Consider the following 24,567-nt stretch of genomic DNA (forward strand, 5'->3'; position numbering starts at 1 on the left):
TGAAGGAGACAGTGAGCAGAAGGAAGTTGAGGGAGGGAGCTCTAGGCTGTGCCCACCTCCCCAGGCTTGGGCATGGAAGGGCACAAATCAGAAATCCTGGGCAGGTTACTGGCATGTGAGCCTCAGTCTCTGCATCTGTGTGGATAATACTAATCCTGACAGGTGACCCTGGGGCTAGGTGCTGGGTTAGGGTATGTGGCCAGCCTAGCTCACTGCCTGCGCACACAGTGTGCTTCTCCCCTCTTCCCTCATTCCCAGATCCCCCCTTACCTCCTGCTCCATCCTTTGGTGTCCTTCCGCTAACCCTCCAACCCACACACACCACCACCCCCAGTCAGGCTGGGTTACCTCAGCTCTGTTCTCCTGAGTCCTGGATGCTGGAGGCCACCCCTCACCCCACGTCCTCCTTGGGCTCAGCCAGCTGCAGCACTTAGCCTTGCCAACCAGAGCTGGTGGGGATTACCTAGGCCGCTCACAGATGGCAAAGCCTCTTAAGTCTTGGCCTTGGTGTTACCAGGGCTGTTGAGCAATTAGGGTTTAGTAACGGGTCGTTGTGCCCACTCTTTTTAAAACTTGATTCGATTGAGCTTAGGCAAACCCCAGTACAATGATTTCTCAGGGACCTTTGGAAGATTGGGTTGTAATTGAAGTATAGGTTTATTATTTAACAATTGCTAAGATTCTAAGAAACATGTGTTCTGTGTATTATGAGGCCAGCAAGGTGAGAAAACTCTGCCCCCAACTGCCAGGAATCCCAGGTGGCAGCAGGACTCCTGCTCCTCTAGATCTGTGACCTTGGAAAGCCCTGTACTTTCCATCTTGTCCTCCGTAGACTGGGGAGTCAAGCCCATCTCCCAGATGGCTGTCAGGGTTCCAGGAGGTGGTGTTCAAGTGAGTCCATGGGACCACGGAGGCCAGGCAGCCCTGACAACTTCGAGTCCATCCACAGCTCTCTTCCTCCAGCCTCATCAGTGCTCGTTGCCATGGCTTCTGCGGGCTTGATAAGGATGCAGACTGAGCAAATAAAAATTCAGGTGGCCCAGTGAAATTTGAATTTCAGATAAACAACAAATAATTTTTTAATAAGAGTACGCCCCAGATACTCCATGGCTCATACTTTATTATAGGTCTATCTTCCCTTTACAACTGCACGAGACATATTTATGCTGAACAATAATTTGTAGTTTATCAAAAATTCAGTTTTGCTGGGCGCCTTGTGCCCCATCTGACAACCTTGACAGGAACAGAATATTACCTTGTTGAAAACACTAGTAAATAGGTTTCACTTGAAATGGCTGATGTTAGGACAGATTCCAAACTATTTGGTGGCCTCATTTATCAGTGTGAGAGAAGAAATAACCAGTTTTATATGTTATTCTCGATAATTAAAAGTTGTTCCATTGAAGTTGATCTTGTATGAGAAAAGGCAAAGTTAAGTACCTCGTAGCCTCCTACGCTGAGAGGAGTGACTCATGTGAAGAAAAGGGTTTTTTTTTTTTTTAGGTTTATTCATTTTTTTAGTAATCTCTACACCAAATGTGGGGCTCGAGCTCACAACCCCAAGGTCAAGAGTCGTATGCTCTTCCAACTGAGCCAGCCCCAAAGAAAAGGTGTTTTCAAAAACAATTCCAGAATGGTTTCTTCTTCACATGGCCCTATAAATTATTTTGGGAATTGTGAATATTTTAGCATTTTAATTTTTTTACCCTTTTCAAAACAACGATTTATGTATTTCTCCATGGGTAATGAATCTGAGTTATGAAAATAAGCCTAATTATATTTCGATGAGGGGAAGGTGAGAGAAGAAGACAGCGAATAGATGAAAATTAAGAGCAGGTATTTATCTGAAGTAGGTTCTAAAATTTGCTTTAAATGTTCTTAAAGTGATTAGTAATTTCGTAAAGTTGCTCTATAAAAAAAAATAGAAGTACTGAGCTACAGGACCCTACCGTCCTTAACTGATTTTTGACATCATCTGGATCTTTGTGAATTTCCTCTTATCCAAAACTCACACCATTACCCAGGCTGGTGGATGACAAATATTTGTCGATGTCCGTGCAAGCCCTGTTCTGTTCTGCCATGGGCAGCAAGCAACAAAATGAGCAAGGCTCAACCCTTCCACCAAGGGAACTCATGCTCTCTGAGGGGAGAATGTCGACCAGAGAAGCCTCCAGAATGGGGGAAAGGAGAGAATCAAGCTGGCTATTACCACGGCCATCTGCAGGGTATTATGCCAATACTAGTTTTATCTAATGCTCACAATAGTTTGTGAGGGATGTGATAGTAATCCTTTTTTGCAGAGAAAACTGAAGGCCAGAGAGGCTATGTCATATGCTGATGTTATAAAGCTAGTGAGCGATGGAATGAGGTCTCAAATCAAGTCTGTCTGACTTCTATGAACTATCAGTACAGAGTCCCTAAATGGGAGGGATTTAGAAGAGAGACAAGCTATTTGTAATGAGGGGCTGGCGGGGGGTGGAGGGCATCAAGAAAAACTTCCCAAGGAGATCTTGTTTGAGCTGAGAACTGGGAGACAGATTAGCTCTTGACATGCTATGGAAAGGAAGGGCCTTTGGGCTGAGAGAAGAGCTCGCGCAAGAGGCCAGACCGTGGGGTAGGTACAGAGTTCTAGGTAGTTCCAGGAACAACATGTATGTAGTTCAACTTAGCTTTGGCTCGAGGTGAGTGGTAGGACAAACTGGAAGAGTCAGGGTGGGCCACGCAGTGGGACTCGGCTAAGGAGTCTCACTGCCTCTGTGGATGGTGGGGACCCAACTAGGGTGCTGACAGGGTTAAGTGGGCATTAGGCACAGGCTGGATGAGAAGAGCATGTGACTCTGGAGGCAGACAGACCAGATGGAAGGTCATCGTGGAAAAGAGGATGGCTAGCAACAGACGCAGACAAGGTAGGCCTGCGATGGCAGTGGATGGCAGGGGGACTGTCTCAGGGTGAACAGATGACCCATGAGTGCTGTGAGTTAAAATTCCTGGCCAACTAAATGGCTGTTTGTAGGGGAGCTCTAGGGATAGCAGGACGAGGGATGGACGTCCCCCTTGGCTGGTTTTACTTGGAGGTCACCACATTCCAGAATGAGATCCTCAGTTTTTTGCGGCTATGACATTGGATTTATTATTATTTTAATCAGGCTCCAATGAACTAATATTAAGCAATCTTATGATACACTTACGTATGAAAATAAGAATGCAGTTAATAATCTATTTCTCAGTGGAGACAGTAAGATGAAATGAATGCTCCATTTGCCGACCGATACATTTTTGCCCTGAAAGCTGATGCCCAGATGACACTCAGGAGGCAGTTGGGTGCATCAGCAATCTCAGCAGAGGGACTGGGGTGCACATGCAACACCAGAGGTGGATCGGCCCCGAGAGCCGGCCCCTGTGTGACCATCGTGCCTTCTGGTTGATTCACTCTTTCCACAGTTGCGTCCATTTCTTTGCATGAAGCTGAGTCTTGGCCAGGAGACCGCTTGTTCTCTTGAGGGTGACCTCTGCACATCTCTGCACTGTGCCCTGGCATTTGTTTTTACACCTTCCTTTGAGAGCACCATCTCGTGTCTCATCATTTCCAGGCTCCTTGGCAGAAACACGAGGTGGAATGTGGGTTCTGCCCACAGGGGGATCATGTATACCCACCTGGTGAGGGGCCCTCTTATCTTCAAGGACCTGAGGCTTACTTACCAAGGGTATATAATGTTTTTATGCATTTGGGAAGGTCAACACCTCAGAATAGGACCATGGCCTTCATGCTTCTTGGCTTTAAGAAACCTTTCTTTCCTTAAAAAACTCAGCACTTGATTCTGACTCAGACCTTAAGAGCAGGTAGTAGAAGTCGAAGCTTCCAGGCACCCTGGGAATTTAAATAGCACAGTTTAGTCATTGCTCAAGGAGGTAAGAGACCAGAAGCACACGAACCTGCCATCACAAGGCAGAAGGCAGAGAGACCTGTTCTCGAGTCAAGGGCGCCTCAGAATTTGGGGTCAGGGTGATTTGATCCGGGCTTAAGGGGCACTAGGATTTAGATCAGATAAATTGGGAGGTGTTGGAGGGAGGAGAGGGGAGGGGTCTATTGCCCCGAGAGTCTGCTGCCAGCCAGACCCTTTGCAAAGCATTGATAAATCCCCATTTCACTTGGGTGTCACTGACCTCCTTGCTGTAAGCGCCTGGAAGATCTCTGCCCATCCCTCCCCGTAAGGCCCAGACCTGGCAGAGAAAGCACTTAGCAAGTGCTCATTCGATCAAGGTCAGAAACCTGGTCCACAGCCAATAACTATTACCGAGCAGTCACCTAGCTTTTATTTACCGCTCACAAAGCACGGACACGTGAGCTGCGTCACAGACTAGTGGTGCCAGTGTCCCCACGTTATAGACATCAGGAGACTGCGACGGGGTGGGGGGTGGAGGGAGCGCCCCAGAGCCCCTCTGCTGAGATGGGGTGAAGCTCGGGGGTTCCAGCCTCTGTGGCCTGACTCCCATGTGGCCCGGACCAGGCCTGGGAACTGGTGACAATGTGAACAGTGGAGCAGCAGCAGGTTTTGAGAGCTCGTTAGGACTCCATGGAGGGAGCGAAGAGAGAGCAGAGAGGGGGAGGCTTTCCGACTCTGAGAACTTCAGACCTTTAAATCACTTACCAGAATGGCATTGAAATGCAAAGTATTTTCAAATTATATTTTCATCTTCATCTGTCTCAGAAATTAAAAAAAAAAGGAAATCCATGTGTGGGCTTGGTCTACATTTTACACGTGGATATCTTCCTAAGACTTTTGTCTTTGTCTTTTTCTCCTCATTGCCCCAAGACAAGTGGTGGTGAATGCTTGAGGCAGGACTAGGGTGTTTGGGGGAACGAACGCCCTTGACCCTGGACTCATTGCTTCCTGGACGTATTCTTCTGCGGAAGAGGGAACTTGCTTCCTTTAGGTTTGTCACTGCAGAACATAGAAGTAACTATGAGCAGAGGGAATTGCGGAAGGATTCCCCACATTCACGGCCCCCAGCCTTAACTTTTTCATCTTGGTGGTTTTTCAGACGAATCCCAGACCCTGCGTGCCAGGAAGTACCACTCCGAACGACCCCAAGGTGTGTTTTATAAAGACTGAGGACACCTTAAAAACATAACCACTATCCAAGTTGATATTCTCTTAGGATCATGTTATACCATCTAGATTCAGATTTCTCCAACGGTTTCCGTTGCTTTGGGTTTTATTTTTAATATTTGGAGTGTTCAAGTCAGGATTTAAATCAGATCCTCCCACTTGTTACGTCTGTCATTTTGCTATTGGAACAGACCCCTCCCACCTTCCCCTCCTCCCCCCCACCCCATCCCCCCGCGTCCTGCTCTGTCCTGTGGAAGGTCCCACATTCCGGCGGTGTGAGCGCTCCTCCCTCGCCGGGGAACTGGGAGTTAGATATGAATGCTCCATAGATCCCAGATTCAGTGTTGTCCAAGAGAACATCACACGGCAGTGCCGCTTGTCCTCACTGTGGACAGTGTGCCTCCTGACAGTGGGGAGTAGGGTTTAGAGAACAAAATCTGGGTGCTATCGGGGTGTGCTAATCCTGAGCTATTGCTGCTTCCAGAGCTGGTGAAGTTCAATTTCTCATCTCACCAAGCACGGGAAGGGGTCAGAACCTAGCCCGGTGCCGAGTGGGAAAGTGTGTTAAGGAGAATCACTGGCAGGGTGTGAGAAGAGGTGAGGCAGGGAGTGGGGACAGTGATCCGAGGGCGTACGGTGCCAGGGAAGGGGGAGGCTGGAAGGCCCGGGTGGGATGTAGCCCTGATACTACCACACCAGGCCCAGCCAGGACTGCAGGCTCCCTCACCCGCTGCCCCGCCACCTGTCCTTGCTCCTTGACCCAGTTTCCCAGCTCGCTCACCAGGACATCCACCCCAGCTGCTCAGGGCAGAAACCTGAGGATATCTCTCTCACCTTCTCTTCTCCTGCACCCCATCCAGCCGACCTCAGACCCTGTCTGCTCTACCTGCTGGAATCCAACTTGCCCTCCGCATTCCCACCACCCTCTGCCCTCTCCCCGGTAATCATGCAGCCCAGGTGCCAGGTCTCCACCCTGATCCTCTGACCCCAACCACCAGTATTCCCCCCCATGGCAACCAGGCACCTCTTAAGTCCAGGCACCAGAAACATCCCCGTGTACAAAACCAGCCCTTAGTCTGGCAGAGGTTATGTTCCATAGCAGGTCACATTCAATTAGATCACGGCAATTAGATAGTGCTACACTGTTGTGACAGCCAGAGAGGCTTGCTCGGAGCCTTCCCGAAACATCCTGCCCTCTCTTCCCCTCCTGCCACCCCCACACCACTGACAGCATCTTCCAAGTGTTTCTGTGCCCGTGGGTTAGTGTCTCTGCTGCTGGAACGGGTTTGCTCACCTCCATAGCCAGGCACCTCCCGCTCTGCTGGGCACCCAGTCGGCTCAGGAGCTGGTGACTGGATAAGGTTTTTCACGTAACCGGGACTGGAAAATCAGATGGCACAGGTGCTACGGCTCTGGGGCCTCTGAGCTGCTTACCTGGAAGGGAGTTTTGAGAAGTCAAATGTCAGGGCACCAGAGTGGTGTGATTGGGTTGGGTTCTAGACTCTTTCTTTTGCTCTTTTTCCCACTGAAGGTTTTGATTGACAGAGGGAAGCATTGGGCTTCTCCGCAGCTTTAATACCCATCACTCAAGATTGTCATATTTCTTGACGTTTTGCCTCTCTGAAAGATGGACCCAATAATTGGAAGCCGAGTGCTGACTCCACTTGATAGGAAGCTGATAATCCGCCCCTTACATTATTCGCTTCATTGTTCATACTGTCAGGTCCTGGAGCATTAATACTGCCCGTTCTCAGTCCGCCTGTAGTTCGAGATCCGTTGCCCAGTTCCCCCTCTCCTTCACTTGGGAGGATGTGGGTGTGGTGGGGAAGGAAGCCGCAGCACCCCATCTGCCCCTCGCCCCATTCCAGCACATGTTTTCATGACCCCCCATTGCACCTGCTCAAGGCTTCAGGAGAAAGTTACTATGTAGTGACATTACCTTTTTAGGATTTGAGCTTCAAGAACATATCAGGTCAAGTCCATTCCCTCCATACCCTACCAGGGGCAAAGCCTGCCTAGAAACAGGCACTGAATGGGGGCTGGGAGGGGGACAGTGATGGGGGGGGTGTATCGTCGAGAGCAAGTGGCTTCACATGATGCCAGCTCCTAGCAGTTGGGTTACCATCAGAGCCAGGCTGCAGGGCTTCTCAAAGTGTCCCTCCTCCTCCCTCACTCCACGGAGCCTTCAGAATTACTATTTTCCTAACCTGCCCCACGGAACGGTAGCAGCACAGGTGTACTGTGTGTCAGTTGAGGGGCATCTTGCCTCTGCCTCGTCTGATGGTCCGGGCTCGTAAGTTGGAAAAGCTGGAATGCCTCCCGGGTGAGGACTGAAGTGTAGCGAGTGCACTAGGGGTCCCCGTCCCGTGTCGTCGCACTGCAAGCTGCATGTGGCCCGAAGGCATGAGCATCCACCAGAAATGGTGCAGACAAATAAAATGAGTGGAGTACCCTTAGCATCAGGAAATTAGGAAGACCCGGGTCTTGGCCTTGGATCTGAGGCTTCATGGAAGTACGGGCCTGTGCTGAGCCTGGTGAGAAGATGGGAAGACCGAAAACATGCTAAGCAGGAGGAAGCGGCTGCATTAGGGGCAGCTGCAGGGGGTGGCGTGGGGAGCGGGTGGCTACACAGGAGAGCCTGGGGGTGGGCCAGCGGGGACCGGTACGTGGATCTGGTCTCAGATCAGAAATCCCTGCATCTGCGTCAGGCCCCATGACACGCAAGTTGCATTCGGTTATTTAACTCTCTTCCCTCGTGCAGCGTGTCCGGGATCACTCCCCGGGTCCTGGCCACCGTGTGTGCCACTCGGCACCTGCAGTGGATGTGCTGGGCCTGCAGCTGAGACCAGACCTTCTTGTTGCCTCAGCTCCCAAATCTGTTGGGTTTCATATTTTTCTTCCAGTTTTTGCCCAGGGCCCAGAGAGTGTGGGGTGGGGTGGGGTGGGGGGGCTGCGATGAATGGCCTCCAGTGAGGGATGCAGGACAGGTGCAGAGGAGCTTGTCGCCGGTCCCCTCCCAGGCCCCAGCGCCGTGCAGCCAAGGGGAGAGTTGTGTCCCCCCACCTTCGGTTCAGGACGGGGACAATAGCACATCATGCATAACAAACTTTAGAGCTTTGTTTTTGCATTTGGGGGGCTTTTGAGGATGAGAGGTTTAATTTGTAACCTACTTATTATTAGAAGTTGAAATTATAACTATTATAAACACATAATTATATATACTCAGTTGACAGTTTACACATCATTAGAGATGTAATTATATCACTTTTAAAATGAGATAAAGTTAATTATAAAACTACTGTTTTCCTTTGTTGCATCTCCCCTGAACATCCAGATGTGGGAGATGCTGTATTGTTGGCACATGTCGGAACAGGAAATCTGGTCCACAGTCTGAACCCCAGAGTCTTTCCCGCAGAGACATTGCCTGCCCTGTTTTATCAGCCTCCTCCTCCACCAGGATGGGCGGCAGAGAGGAGAGAAAACCACAGTCCTGTCCACCTGCGGGTGAGCACAAAGTCCGGTGTGGTCCTCGTTGCTGTAGGGTCACTGGTCGTGGTGACACGCAGAAGACAAGCTCTGTGCCAGGCACCTGTTAAATGCTTTGAAGACTTCGGGTATTTCATTTTACCACAAGCTTCCTGCGTCTCACAGATAAGGAACTGACCACTGTGTGTCTGAGGCCAAGAGGTGATCCTTCCACTGTGACCTTATCTGCCCTCCTTCCAGAATGTTCTCTCTCACCTCCCACCCCAGCCCATAGCATCACGGCCTGTAGTGTGTGCAGCCTGGGAGAGGTGTCCTGGGCACCAGGGTCCGCAGCTCTGGGTCCCACACCCCGAGCACTCACTTCCCAGTTCCGGGAGTGTGGCCACCTGCCTGCCCCACGGTTTCCAAGCCCTGATCTGCAAAATGGGGACAGCAACAGCGGCTCTCTGGGATGCTGCGAGCTAACTCAGCAAATGTCGGTCCTCAGCATCCCCTCCTCTTCCTCGTCCTTTATGAACAGGAGCATAGGTGCTCCCCTCCCTCCTCACCTCTCCTTTCATCCATCTACTTCTCCTTGCCCATCTGTGATCAAACAGGGCAGCACAACGGCAGATACAACAAAAACAAAGCTGTGCTCCAGATCACATGTCCCCTTGGTCACTACCTGGCTTTGGTCCTTCCCCGGGTCCCTGAAATCAAAACCACAGATGGGGATTTCACAGGGCAAGCCACTCCTTGCGCCACATGCCCCTCCTTCTCCAAGTGGGGTTCGCAAAACAGGCCCCAGCAGCCGGCAGGACGGGGTGTGCCCCACAGCCCAGAGTTCAGGGGGTGCTGAGTTGCTGGAGGAGGCCATGGCATCTCCAGCCCCCACCCCTCCCTCAGGGAGTCACCAGCAGTAAAAACGAAGACTGCAAAATTGGGCAAACTGAAAATTTTTTATTTTGATTTTTATTAAGGTTTTATTTATTTATTTGAGAGAGAGAGAGAGAGAGAGAGAGAGCAGGAACGGTGGGGAGGAGCAGAGGGAGAAGCAGCCTCCCCTCGGAGCTGGGGCTCCATCCCAGGGCCCCGGGGTCATGACTTGAGCCCAAGGCAGACGCTTCGCCCATGAACTTACCCAGGTGCCCCTGAAGATTTGTAAATAGGACAAGAGTTTCAAAATTGCTGTGTCCTATTGTAGAAACCTTGGTTTGTGAATCTTGTGTGTTAAGAGTTTCTGGCAGCCCCCAGGGCCCTGCTGGCTCACGCTGGGACCAGGTGAGGGGCATCCCCTCCTGCCAGGGATGAATGTGCTGCAGGCTGAGGCTGCAGGGGTGGGGGCACCGGCATGTGATGAGCTAGGCATCAGCTTGTGACAGGGATGAGGGGTGGTGGGAAGTGAAGGGTCAGGGAGAGGAGGGAGGGGTGGGGAGGGAGGCTGGGACTGAACCAGAGGGTTTCGGTGATTAGGTGGGGAGGCCCGGGGGACCAGAGGAAAGCTGCTCCTCTGCCTACCTTTTGAAACCAGCCTTCGCGGTCTGAGGGGCCTGCCTTTCCACTGGGTCCCATGCATTTTCTCCATCTTTGAACAAATACTGATCTTTCCGTTTAGATTTATTCTGAATTCAAAGTAAAGTGGCTTGAGGATTGGGGCTGTGGGGCTGGGTGGCCAACAGACAGCCCTGTCTGCGTTTGTGGTAATATGGGAATGTTCTCGAGGACCAAACAGACATGAGCCTGTAGTAAGGACAGAACCTGGGTGGGGTGTGAGGCCTGAATGTGAGTCTGCACTCACTGACCTTTGCAGGTGTCACCCCCACCCAGCCAGCGAGGTGAGGAAGCCGAGGGGGGGCTCAGGGCCCAGGGGAGGGGGTCAGAGCTCCTGGAGGGGCCACCGCAGAGCCACCAGCAGCTCCAGGAGTGCAGAGCCTGCTGTCACCACTGCAGAGGCCGGAGGAAAGCGTGTTGAGTCCCTAACCAGAGGCAGTGCCCCTGGATAGAAGGCTTTCTGGGACAGAATGGAGAGGACTCTTGGTTGGGGGAGAGGCAGTGAAGAAGAGGGAAGGACCCCCCACCCCACACACACACCCAGGCCCCTTCTTAGGTCAGGGAACAAAGCTTTTTCATTGCCACCAAGGAACCAGCAAAATGTGCCCAACAAGCAAGTCTCAGGAAGAGCTGGGAGAGAGGTGGCTCCAGGGGTCTGAGGACACCAGGTGGGGATGGCATGTGGCCCATGCGTGACCCCCCTGCAGCCATCATCCATCCCAGGTGAAACCATTTACCACCCACTTTCCCCAGGGAGCAGGAACCGGCTGATTAAGGAGAACCATGAGGAGTCACCCGGATGCTCTAGTTAGGGAGGTGCTCTGCGAGGACGTCACTGAGGGACATAGTGGCTTCTCCACGCGCTAGAGTTTTCTGCTGTCCTCTGCCTTTTCTGTCTCATGGCCATTCGTTGCCCCTGTATGATGCGGCCTCAGTGATCTCCTTGGCTCACCAGTCATGGGGCCAGACCCGGGCCCGACCCGGGCCCCCGGAGCCAGGAAGTCCCCAGAAGATCCGTCTGCATGTGTTCTTTACCTGGTGGCCCCTGACCACCGTGCAGGAGTCCAATCCCAGCCACTTTTCCCAAGTGGCCTTCCTGGCAAGGCCTCAGCTGTGGGAAATGGCACTAGAGTTTCCATGGAGGGAGGGGGTCAGAGCCCTCCCAGGACCTGCTGCCGCCCCGGGCAGACGTGAGAGCAGGCGAGGTGGGCTGTTGAGGGAGCCGCTGGCTGACGTCACGGACCCCTCTGCACAAGGATCAAGGGGCCCTGCCTGCCCTGAGCCCTGGTCCCCTGTAAAGCCCTGATGTTCCATGGGTGTTGCTGCAGAGTGCGTCTCGCTTGAGTGACAGATGTCCCCCCTCACATGGGAGCAGCTCCGTGTGGCAGGTGCCCTTTAGCTAGAAAGATGGGGCTGCCCGGCCATTGCCCGCAGAACTGTGGAGGGAAAGGCTGAGCCAGGCCCTTGCCGATCGCGTTGGGAAGTACCCATAGCCGCAGGGTAAATGAAACCTTAATTCATGAGGGTAGCTCTAAGTTGTGTGTAGTTATTTATGTGAGCACATCCAGCTAACACAGCCAGGAAGTCATTCAACTAAAGACAAAAGCTCTTTCCAAGTGTCTTCCATGCTGAGTATTGGGACAAGGGTGTGGGAGACACAAAGATGAGGGGACACGGGTGCTGCCTGGAGGATGCCACAGGTATTGAAGGAATTAGTCCATGCTTCATGGGAACACATGTTGAAGGATGTGGATGGCTCCCGGCCTGCAAGGAGCTACAGTGTCAGTTCCAGGTGGCAGGACACAGACCTTCTCCCATGTTGTTGATTCAAGTGTAGATTGGCAGGATCTTCTTGGAGGGTAATTTGGAAACATCCATACAATTTTTAAATATGCATACTCTTCAACCCATAATTCTATTTTTGTGTATATCTACGCAGGAGAAATACTTTCACTAATATTTGTGTCTGAAATGTGCATTATTCAAGGCTGTTATTGCCGTATTTTTAACAAAAAAAGTGCGAGGGAAAAATGCTAATCAATGGCAGAATGGCTAAATAAATAGTGATATATGCGTAGCCTGAACTTGCATGCAGCCATTGTGTTACCGTTTATGAAATTGTCATTCTGGCTATTTTTGACCTTAAAAAAGCAACAATTCCACATATTGAACAGAAATCCCATACTTTGTATTTCTTTATCTTTAAGATGGGGATAATAATCGTATGTTCCAGTGTCAGAGTTAATGGGAGGATTTCACACGATACCACATGCAGAGCCCTTGGAATGGTCCCCAGCACATGGCCGGAGCCCAACAAATATTTGCTAATGTCACTCTGAATATGTGTCCATATGGAAAGATCTAAAATATACCACTTGGAGAAAACAACTGTGTGTATTTTTACAAAGGTCAAGAGTGTGTGAACCATTTGTGGGCAGGAAACACATGAGTGTAGGAACAGGACTAGAAGACTTCCTTCCAAATTTATGTGAGCACATCCAGAAGAAAGGAGCAGAAAGGAGCTTGCGAGGAGAAAGGAGCAGGTTGGGGGCGAGGAGGAGGACGTGCCTCTTCAGGGTTCCAGCAGGGGCAGAGCTTCTGGGAGCTATGCATTTACCTGTGTGCAGGGACAGGTGGCCAGGACCAGTCCTTGTTCAACCATGGGGCTGGTCAGGTTGTCTCTGCAGCTGGGGGTGTGGTCTCTGCAGCTCTTGTTGGAGTGTGAAGGTCCAGGGCAGGCAGTCAGGAAGGCATGATGGAGGTAAGATGGGGCGATCGAGAGGTGGGAACCCCCAAGCACCATCTGAAGTCCTTTACCAGGACAGACTGAGTCCCATGTCAGTTCTTACTGCGTCTGGTATTGATGGTGTGAGGGCCCTGCATGAGCCAGCAGACACACACACCTGGCCCAGGAGCCCGAGGAGCTGAAGGAAGGAAGGGGATGTGGAGAAGGAGCAGTTACAGGCTCAGCTCAGCTCAGTTGCTGCTTGGTGCCGAGGAGGTGGATCAGCAGATCAGCTGCAATGGTGTGTGTGTGTGTGTGTGTGTGTGTGTGTGTGTGTATGTGTGTGTGTGTGTCGCTTTACTTCCACCTGCCAAACCCTCCTAGGATTGTCCCTTGTGACCCCCCGTAACTGGAAACAAACAAACAAACCGAAGAGGAGTCTGGGAAATGTAGTCCAGCCTAGCCTAATTGACACATCACAAAGCCATCCAGGGGAATTTCACCCTTTCCTCTACATACTTATGCATTTTAAAATTCTTTTACAATATGACTCTATAAATGTATTTATTGTGAATAAAAAAAGAAATTGAAAGCCTTTGGTATTAAAAAAAAAGAAGGAGAGAACCTTCTTCGTCCCAGGGAAATCTAGTGTTTGGTTATATGGCTAATCGCGTCCTGAGAACCTATATGTCTGCTGTTACCTGCCTGGCCTTGGCCACCATCCCCTCCTCGACCGCCAGGCTACTGCACCCACCTCCTGACTGCTTCTGCCCGAGTCTCGGTCTGTTCCCACTTCAGCCAGAGTGAGCTTTTCAAAATGCAAATTAGATGCTGCTGTGTGCCTATTTAAAAATGCTCTAGTGGCTTCTCATTGCCTTCATTATGAAGCCATAAATCATCGCTTCCCCACTCTGGTCCAGAAGTCTCTGTAACACTCCCCCTGCTCTCTGGGTCTGGCTCTGTCTGGCTCTCCCCCTCCACCCCCCACCCCTTCCTTCTTGCGGTCCTGGTGTAGAGCGTTGCGTGCTATAAAATCACCACGCATATCACGGTGATAAAAGGCTGGTCGCTTACTGATTACCTACTACGTGCCACATTACGCTAGGTGCCTTGACCATGTCATTATGATTCCATACCCACAGACAAGGACAGGGAGACTTAGGGGACATTGAGAAATGAGTGAATGGTGAGTGGCACCAGCAGAATCCAGAGTGTCTGAGCCCCGTATGCCTGAGCACGACGCTCAGCAAGCATCCGCCCTGTGCACGAGTCTTTCCTGCCTGTCACTGCGCCCTGTGAATGGAGAACCGTCTTCCTCCTGGGCGGCCGAATCCGGGAGGGTAGGCACCTGAGCCACACCTCCAGGACCTCCAGGACCTGGCAAGGTGCTTGCACACAGTAGGTCACTGGTGCTCTTGAAGGCATACGTGTGCCGGTGCCGCGCCGGGTTCTGGATTAAGGCCAGAGTTAGAAGAACCAAACAATGCGGCGCTTGCTCCCAGGGCCCGTGCTCTGTAACAGGGGAGCCAAGCTCACGCTGTATCACACAGGCTGCTCCAAGTGCCACCTGGGGAAAGTGTGCACCAGCCCCGCCTGACCTCGGGCAGGGGCGGGGGGGCGGGGAGTGGGGCCCAGAGAGGCCTCCAGGGAGTGTTTGCAGAGGGCCCGTGGGACGTGAGTCACCGAAACGGGCAGCCTTATCTGGTTGGCCTCTGTGTAGTTCTGCTTTTGGGGCTTATCTGGGCTCTGTGGCTAGAAATGGAATAATAGATGGGTCCTGCCCATCCTGCCTCTTGGAAGAAATCCGTGCCGAGAAGAAATCAGTGCAGCAGTGTAAGCATCCTTGCACCCAGTGGTGTCGAACTGTCCCTGTGTCCTGGCTGGCAGCGCTGCCTGCCCGGCCCGCCCCCAAACACCTTCCTTCCCTGACCTGCCACCTTCTGTCCCACTGATGTCACTGCCCAAGGGACAACCGGCTGGGGCTTTGGTGTTTTCTCTGGGTCCCGAGGGGCTGATTTGTTGGGACCTTCCTGCGTGCTCGCCAGAGTGCCCGCGGTGCCTTGTATGCTCCGATCCTCCCAGGAGCTGTGAAGCGGCCCATGCTAAAGATCAGGACCCCGAGGCGCCAGGAGGGTCACTTGTCCAAAGTCCCACAGTGCTCACTGCTTAGGAGCTAGCCTGTAATGCCTTCTAGAGAGTTCTAGCGCACCTGTTAGAAAGCATCCATCTCTGACCTCAAGGAGAAAGATTTCCATGGGCAGACACTCAAGCCTTTAAAAACAGGTTTCCCTGGAGTCAAGACTGCACCTGCTCCTCTGTGTGTGTATGTGTGTGCACATATGTGCATGTGTGTGCGTGTGTGTGCGTGCGTGCATAGGGGGAGGGTGATGAGTGAGTCCTCTGCTAAATGTGTACCCCACTAACCGGTGATAAACAGGGCTACCTTGGCAGAGGCCTCGCACATCCACCCACCCACCTGCCAAACACCTTCAGCTTTCAAAATTCTCTTTAAAGCTGCTACATAGATAGAGTTTTTACACCAGTATGCAACTCTCTCTCTCTCTCTCTGTTTTTTTTTTTTTTATGGACAATTTCTACCATATAGATAGGCTTTTCCCGAAGCAACCACGTTGGGAATTGGTCACCTTAATTAAAGCCATCACTGAAAAATCAAGTCAAATGGGTCATTATTGCCTGAGAAAAAAGGACTCTATTTTTCACAAGCTCCTTCAAAGAATATTTTAAGTTTCACTTAGGCAGTATAATGGCTCTGATGTAACCTCGCTTCCTCACACCATGGGTCTTCATTATTTCGGTTGCACACAAGCATCTTGAATGGGAGAGAGGAATTAGGTATTTAGTGCTCTTTGAGGGAGTTAATAAGTATCCCGATTAGTCATTTCCCAGGATCTTAAGAATTCTGTGCATCACCTCATGCCGCCTTTCCTTTTGGAGCGCTGTAAACACCAGGGCAGGCATTCTTGATGGATTCAGGCTTTCTGATTTACCTCTCCCCAAGGCACTTAATCAAGGAATGCAAGTCATTTTGCCTTCTCAAAGCTTCCTCTCCTTCCCTGAAAGCTGTTGCAGGGTCTTTCTCGTTTTTCTTCCGCTTCTAAACCATTTTGAGGACGGTGCTCTGGGCTGAAATGATCCAGAACTTGACCCCTAGAAATTGCTTTCTGTCCCAGCTGGGAGGGTAGAGCCTTGTGCCAGCCCGGCCCAGCAGAACCAAGCCTTGGTCACCGAGGATGCGTGAAATAAATGTCTGTCTGTTGTGGTTTGTTCCAGAGCTGGTGATGTTGCTGGAGTGGTGGTCGGGCACGGAGTGCGTCATCCACACAGACCCCCAGGCCTACCCCAAGTATGGAAAGGAAAATGCCATTGTGGTTCTGAACCACAAGTTTGAGATTGACTTTCTCTGTGGTTGGAGCCTGGCCGAACGCTTTGGGGTGTTAGGGGTAAGTTGGATTCACCTTGACCCCCTCCCACATTTCCCCTGCTCGACACTATGACTTGCCTTTTTGCTCTCCATCGTTTAGGATGACAGAGGCATTCACGGTTTCCACGTGATGAAATGTTCTTAACCAATTGCTTTTCATTCCTGCTTGGGACCAAGATGAACATCTTCTAATGCACAATAATAGTATTTATTCAGCAATTATATGCTAGATATTTTATAGACAGTTTGTTTACTCCTTAAAGAGACATTAATGAATAGACAATGTATATCCTCCCTTTTAAAAAAAACTAAGTTATAGAGGGTTTAAATAATTTGCTCAAGGTCACACAGCTATGAAGTAGATTTGGATTTGGACTCCTATGGTCCGAGGCCACTTCATGCCCTTCATCTCTATGCTCTACTGCTCCCCTGGCCTATGGGCACCATTCACCCCCACATTTTCATCTTTGTGGGCTCAAGAATGTTGAATCCTCAAGCCAGAGAGTGTCAATGTCAGAATTCAGAATAAATAGGAAATTCTTTATCCTCCAACTAGTTTGACTTCTTGCACACCTTTGGGACTGGGCTTTCTTGGTTGACTTTTGTCACCTTGAAAACATTGAGGTGTGTATTGGTCATGCCTATACCAGATAACCGAATTAAAGTCATCTTGGTGCTGAGCTGTCCCAGCAGGATTTACAACAGGTGCTGGGCCAGGGTGGGAAAGGTCTAGAACAGCTGGTGCCAGAGCTGGGGGATCCTGTGTTGCACCTGGGAGCAGCCAGCCAGGGTATCTGCTCTCATCACGTTATTTTTGGTGGACCAGGTAGACCAAATCGCAGCGTTCAGTGTGTAGGAGATTGAAGATCGGGGGGTAGCTGGGATGTGGGAGTCCGCGGGTCTGATGCTGAGGGGAGGCACCATGCATCCAGTCCCAGATGCGCCTGTAGGGTCTCAGAGTGGCCAGCAGCGCTGGGGGCCCCCTTGACTTTGCCCATTTGGGAAGACCCTTGGCGAAGGAGGACTATCTAGCATGGGACGCATTTTGCATCTGCTTTTATACATTTATGCACTTTTAAATTCGAGGCAAAGGGAGAGACAAGGAAATGCGCTTCTCGGGGACAAATGATGCTCCTCGTTATGCAGTTAAACTTTCAAAAGGCAAGTAAGATCTTTAGCTGTTTTTCAAGAGATAGAAACACTGTGTTTCGTCACTGTTGCTACCTTGAGACTTCTGGAAAACTGGATTGCATGTGAATCACTGAAAGGATTTCTAGGAAAGCAACAGGCCCTCCTGCCAACAGCTCTCCTCTTTGCTTTCCTGTGTATTCTTCTAGCTCCAATGTGATGTCCGTGCACGCATGTGCGTTCAATGTATTTTCGGGAACAAGACTGAACGTTCTAGCATCTGCCTTTCTCTATTTTAGAGACGCTGGGCAGAGATCTCAAGTATAATTTTGTGGTTTTATTTCCTGCAAGAGGAGACTACCCCCCCTAAAATATCACAGTCGGAACCCTGTTGTGGATATGGATGATTGTGACAGGTCCTTCTTCTGTCTTGGGCACCCTGGTGTCTTTGCACCCCGACTGCTGGGACATCCGTCCTCCTGCCTTAGAGCTAGACTTCCCAGGGTGCCGATGTCCCCCCAATCCGGGTTCTCCAAATGTGTTTGGGGGGACAGTCAGGGTTCTCCCGGCTTCCCATGTGGCTTTGGGAGGCGTTCAGGCTCAAATGTGAGCGCACAGACAGCTGGGGGCGGGAGGCCCTGGGCCAAGCAAGTGTGTCGGCCTCGCAGGCACCATGCAGTCCTCGCTCTACCCTTGGTAGCTTGACGACCACCAGCTCTTTCTGGGTGCCGTTCACTGTATTTATGCTATTTCTGATTCTTAGCACATTGTGATTATTTACACTTCCAGAGCCTCGTTTTGGCTAAGTCATTGGTTCCAGGAGACTCATTAGTAAGTCTGATTCAGAGCTCTGCTCTTTACCCCGAGGAGGTGTTGGGAGGAAAAGCTGTGGGGAGCCCGACTCACTGGGGCCACAGGTTTTCTGGATTCTTGCTGAACTGCTTCCTGGAGCCCTGGGGTCCCCAGCAGGACCGGAGGGAGGGTCTACACAGGGACAGGAGGTAACTACCTTCCCGTTTCTTCCAAGCTCCCAGCACCAGCCCGAGCCATGGCTGCACATTCGAAGGACACTTCGTGCTGGCCAAGTAGTGGCTGCCAGGAGAGGGTGAGGGGGGTGGCAGTTGGTGACCTCTGTCGGGGTCGGGGTTTAGGCCAACTCAGGGGGAAGCTGCCAGACTCTTGTCCCAGGGGAATGCCTTGTCCCCACAGCAGGTGCTTGCTGCTCGAGCCACTGAGGTCCAGGGAGAGGCCAGGAGGCCAGTTGAGCTGCCTGGCCCCTTTCCAAGGTGGCACGCTTGTTCCCGCTACTCTTGAGAGGATACAGAGCAGCCTCGTGTTATAAGAACTGCTCAGCAGTACCTGTGGTCTTAAATCACCTTCCCCAAAAAAGGCACCTGATTGATCTCTTTTAAAAATAACGCATGACTTTGAGATCTTTCTGGAGTCTGGGGAGCTTGCCTCTCAGAGAGGAAGGGCCAAGGAGAAGGTTCCTGATGGGCAGTTCTCACCGGCGCAGGTAACAGCCCAAGAGGAAATGAGTTTAAATAGAAGCAAGTGAGATTTGCCCAAATTCCTGAGAATGGGGTAATTAAATGTGGAATTGTTTTTTGGGGGAAAGTGATGAGATTTTCTGAAAAAGGAGAAAAAAGTCTTTAGACTTTTTACAGGTGCCCAAGGCCCCACACGGTCATTCTGGGGGCTGGTTCCCCTCAGACCTGGCATTTCATGGTGCAGGCCAGGGTGCAAACACTCTGGTTGTGACCTCCAAAGAGTACACCCACCCTCTCCTCCCTGGGGGTGGGCATGGCCTGTGGACAGTTACGAGTATGTGTCTGTAATGTGCCCCACAAACTTCGGTGTGCAATGCAGAGGGTCAGGGCTTCTAAAGCTTCCGGTACCTGTTTACCTCTTTCTGTCCCAGTAAGATACCTACATGCCACTTCACAGTGGCCCCAGCAGGTTGCCCAAGATCATGTTTGTTGGGTCTTCTAGCAGCACCAGGGCCCCCGATAAGCGCCCTGCACACAGTAGCCGCTACGGTCAGTGTTTACCTGCTGAGAGGTGTGACCTGGAAGTTGGCCTACATCCCAACTGGGGTATTTCTCTTCAGATTGTTAAAAAGGCCAGATATGTTCTATGGCAGTGTGACAAGCCCCAAAACATAGCCGCTTCACACAACAAACACGTGTTACCTCAGTTTGGGTGGCTGGAATCTAGGCCAACTGGGGTCCTGGCAAGGGTCTTTCATGAGGTCGCCATCAAGCCACCAGCCAGGGTGGTAGTCTCATCAGAAGGCTCGCTGTGTGGCGGGCGACCTGCCTCCACGCTGGTCCCTGTGTGTGTTGCCAGGCCTGAGCCTTCCCTTGGGCCTCTTCTCAGTTTTACCCTGGACATGGCCATGGGCTTGTCCCAGGGCATGCAGTGCTAGAGAGAGGGGGAGAAAGCACACAAGGCAAAAGAAAAAAAAAAAAAAAAGCCACAGCCTTTTTGTGAGCAGAACTCGGAAGTGTATCATCACTTGGCCATTATTCTGTCCATGAGTCCAGCCCACCTCCCCCAGGAAGCAAGGTGGGCTACAAGAGGGCTCAGACCCCAGGAGGTGAGGACCACTGAGGCGGGCACAGAGCCTGCTACCACACCATAGCATGACATCTGCTCTCGGACCTCACATTTGCTGTTAGGAAATATTATTTAGTTAATACATATTAGAGCTCAGCCTGAAAACCGATCGAATTTCTGTTGCATTTCCTCATTCAGGGAGAAGCAGGAGAGTAGTAGAATTATTACCCTAAGCAGAGGCACTCTGATGTTGCTCACAAAGCTCTTAGGATGGTGATGATAGCCATGTATGCATCCTTACAATACTTTTTTCTTTAAAGATTTCATTTATTTATTCATGAGAGACTCACAGAGAGAGGCAGAGACATAGGCAGAGGGAGAGGTGAGCCTGATGCAGGACTCGATCCCAGGACCCCAGGATCATGACCTGAGCCGAAGGCAGACCCTTGAGCCTTCAAGGACCTACAGTCCTTGCCTTCAGTGACTTTATAATATACAAAAGAGAGGTAAAGAAGGGACATACATACCTCACCACAGGACCCAGGGGGTTGACAGGACCAGTGACATAGGGTTGACCACGTTCGCTTAGGGCAGCAGCATGTGGTGGGCAGGGGTGACAGCCAGCGTATTTGACCACAGACCAGTCAGCCCTACAGCACCATCCTGGGGGCCCCTGTCCTTCTGAGTGTCACCCTCAAGGGAGACCATGGATGATACCTCCTTGCTGTGAGCAAGCGGCCGGGCTCCCGGCTCCTGGGTGGCGCTGACTGGCTCTTCCCCTGGCCTGGCCAGGCGCGCTCGCTGGCCCTCCCACTCACTTCACTGGCAGCCAGTCAAGGTCACCGGGGGCTGATTCAGACTCCCTGAAGGTGTGGGCTGCTGCTGCTTTGCGGTGCTCACCTGGGCAGGGGTAGTGGCCCGTACGGCCCTTGGTAAAATGACTGGCAGATGCCATAAAACCCCAGAAAAGCACTGAGGAGTCGAAACTACAACAGGACCCTGACTGCTGGTGGTCCAGTTTGATTTTGCCAGGATGCTTCTGGTCCTTAATGTGAAATACGGTTCTTTCTGTGAAAGGTGACACGTGCCTGAAAACCAGCATGCCTTAAAGTTTAATTATGAAGGGATCACTTTTCTCCCTAAAGGTTGTCTGCAGGAAAAATGTCAATGCGGAATCATTTAGAAAGGCTACAAGGTGATTTCCTATAAACCCCCATCAATTATAACATCCCCCCCCCCCAAATGGTGGGTTTCCTCTCTCTTGTCTTCGAAGGTGTAAAACTTAGCAGAAAAACAGATGCTTTGAAAGATGATCCTATGCCTTCTGTGCTCAGACATCAAGAGCAATTATTTCTTTTCCCCTCTGCTTACTCCAGAACAGTTCTCTCCTAAGGGTGGTGGGGAGAGAGGGATGTGTAGGCAGACAACGTCTTCGAGCTCTACAGACGTGGCTCCTGCATTGACCAGTTGTGTGACCTTGGAGAGGTTATCTGACTTCTCTGAACCTCAGTTAATAATTCCCATTTCGTGGTGTCATAAGAGCTTAGTAAATATATAGGGCTTGCTGAATATATGTAGCGGTTTAATGAATATAATAAGTAAAATACCTAGTCCAAGTCCTTTGCATGAAGTAGGTGTGCAATGATTCTTAGTTTCCTTGATCTTAATGAGTTTCCCTTCACTGAATATTTTCTTTTTTTTTTTTAAGATTTATTTATTCATGAGAGACAGAGAGAGAGAGAGAGAGAGAGAGAGGCAGAGACACAGGCAGAGTGAGAAGCAGTTCCCCTCAGGGAACCCGATGTGGGACTCGATCCCAGGACCCCGGGATCATGAGCCAAAGGCAGGAGCTCAACCTCTGAACCACCGGGGCATCCCTGAATATTTTCTTATTATGAAAAATAGGATATGTTATGGAAGACAGAAGAGGGAGCAAACATTTTACAAAATGGGATTTAACGAGAGCTAGATCCCCACATGACCAGCATCCCCCATCATGTTTATGCAATGCAAAGTGTGGTTGTATTCCGTGTATCGTGGTTTCTTCATACATGTTTGTCACGTCCCTGTTGGCTACAGAGAGATGAGAAGTTTAAAGATATGGAGACGTGTTCTTCTTTTTTGAAGATTTTATTTATTTGAGAGAGAGAGGGAGCATAAGTGGGGAGGGGGGAGCTGCAAAGGGACAGGCAGGGAACCTGATACCGGGCTCGATCACAGGACCCTGGGATCCTGACCTGAGCTGAAGGCAGATCAGCGTAACTCACTGAGCCACCCAGGTACCCCTAGATGTGAAGGGTTTGATGTTTTCCATTAGAGACACCTGCAGCCCTGGTTTATCAGCTCCATTAGGGTGGGTTTGCATCACCCTCAAGGCCACTATCACATGGACGTGTGAGAAACACGCTCCCCCACCACCCTCAGTGGCTTAATCAGTGTCATCCATATTGCACTCCGGGAGCACCCACCACACAGAGTGGGCAGGGTGCCTCCAAGTATTCTCCTGTTGGGCCCCATACGGGGTCTGGTGTTGTAGAGACGAGGAAGCCGAGAGAACGGCGAGCAGGTGCGATCCCTTAGGACTCGGGCAGTGGGCGCATCCCCGGCCAAGGTGGAAGTACAGATGTCCCTTGAGTTCATCACTGAATACATCCCTGGAAATATTCATGTATACTTTATTTTTATTTTTCTTAAATATTTTATTTATTTATTCATGAGAGACAGAGAGAGAGAGAGAGATTGAGAGAGAGAGAGAGAGAGAGAGGCAGATACACAGGCAAAGGGAGAAGCAGGCCCCATGCCCGAGAGCCCGACGTGGGACTCCATCCCGGGTCTCCAGGATCACGCCCTGGTCCGAAGGTGGCGCTAAACTGCCGAACCACCCAGGCTGCCTTACACTTTATTCATTTTATTTTTTTTTTAAGATTTATTTATTTATGATAGACATATATATAGAGAGAGGCAGAGACACAGGCAGAGGGAGAAGCAGGCTCCATGCCGGGAGCCCGACGTGGGACTCGATCCCGGGACTCCAGGACCATGCCCTGGGCCAAAGGCAGGCGCTAAACCGCTGAGCCAACCAGGGATCCCCCTTGCACTTTATTTTTAAAAGTGTAGTGCTGTTAGAACCCCCCAGGGTCTTTTTAATTTTTTAAAAAGATTTTATTTATTTATTTGAGAGAGAGAAAGAGAGCGTAGAAGGAGCATAGGGAAAGGGACAAGCAGACTCCCTCCCACCTGGGGCTGGATCTCAGGACCTTGATATCATGACCTGAACCGAAATCAAGAGTTGGACCGATGGAACCACCCAGGCGGCCCGGTCTTCTTTTTTATTAGACAGTCTCCTCTGGCAAGGTCTTTCCCAGGCCAGCGTGGGATTACACCAACAGATCGTCAATCCAGACTTGCTCCAAGCAGAAGTACCACTGGGCTTCCTCGTCCTCTTCGCACAACCCTCAGCAGCCCTTCAAAGCCTGTGATATTCGTCTGGGAAGCAGCTGTGACTCTGCAGGGCCCAGTGATGCTCCCTGTTTGCCACACTGGTCTGCTGACATCCCCAGGGCCCTCCCCTGCCCCCATCTCCCTGTGCTTCCCTCAACTGCTAACCAAACACCCGCCACAAGGTGCGGCCCGAGCTCCAGTTATCTTCCGCCCTTGCAGGGCCCTGCTCTCCCAGCCCCGGCCCTGCAAGTCCTGCTCTGTCTCTCCATCCACCCTGGGAAGGCCTGGCCATTCAGGATAGAGGCTGGGGGTGGGGTGGGGCAAGGATCTGCGCTCAGGAAGGGGGAGCAGGGCTTTGCACAGGGGGCTCCTCTCTCTCGTCCGTTTATCAGGAGCCCTGATCCTGCGGAGCAGAGTCAAGTGTGCTAAGGAGCCAGCGTTCAAGAGTTTCCTTTGTCCCCAAGTGCCCTTCCGTCCCCACTTCATGTCTGCACTCCGGGCAAAGTCAGGAGAGTTTCAGGTTGGGTGAGGGGAGGGCTGTAGACCTGGGTGGGGGAAGAGGCCGTCAAGGGCCCGAGCGCTGTGAGCCTTGTGCTCCGCCTGGACAAACGATCCACGCTCATTTCCAGTCGAAGAGCGATGAATTCGCACAGAGTGCTTTTGTCTCATGTTTGTTTTATGCATTTCCCCCGTGGCTGTGACTAATTGCGGAACAGTGTTCATTTTGTTTTCAGACTCTCTTGAGATTTTCCTGGTAGTGTAAGTCCCCAGCATTTTCTTTTTTAGCATCAGAGAAGGGAGATAGCAAGAGAATTCAACGAGTATAAGCAGAATTAGGCCACATGTATGTTCCCTTCATTGGCACAAATGGAATCTCACCTTTAGACACGCACACGTGTGCACGTACACCCACATGCCTGGCTCCTTATTTTGCTCCAGTCTTAGCTCCTGCCTTTTACTGCAGTGAGAGACTTCCATTTCAGAGACACATTCCAGCCCCATCTTTTCCAGTCTCGGGCCTACCTCCTTTGCCAGAGAGCATGTCTGTTCAACAACCCGCAGAGTTTAGTGGCGGAAGGGAAGGAGAAATTGGGAGCTCCCTGTTTCTCCCGCCCCGCTAGCCTTTGAGCATCTCGAGGCCAGGG

The 24,567-nt window shown here is 51.1% G+C and overlaps 1 protein-coding gene across 3 annotated transcripts in view; it reads left to right on the forward strand.

The window, feature by feature from the left end:
- The window catches only part of AGPAT4 (1-acylglycerol-3-phosphate O-acyltransferase 4), a 126,938-nt gene that overhangs the window by 79,901 nt on the left and 22,470 nt on the right, over positions 1–24,567 (forward strand). For all 3 annotated transcript variants that reach the window (XM_026015917.2, XM_026015914.2, XM_026015915.2), the window contains exon 3: positions 16,144–16,313. In XM_026015917.2, coding sequence (XP_025871702.1) covers positions 16,144–16,313 — 170 coding nt within the window. The remainder of the gene's footprint in view (positions 1–16,143; positions 16,314–24,567) is intronic.

Source organism: Vulpes vulpes, chromosome 1, assembly GCF_048418805.1.
Source record: "Vulpes vulpes isolate BD-2025 chromosome 1, VulVul3, whole genome shotgun sequence".
NCBI classification, from domain to species: domain Eukaryota; kingdom Metazoa; phylum Chordata; class Mammalia; order Carnivora; family Canidae; genus Vulpes; species Vulpes vulpes.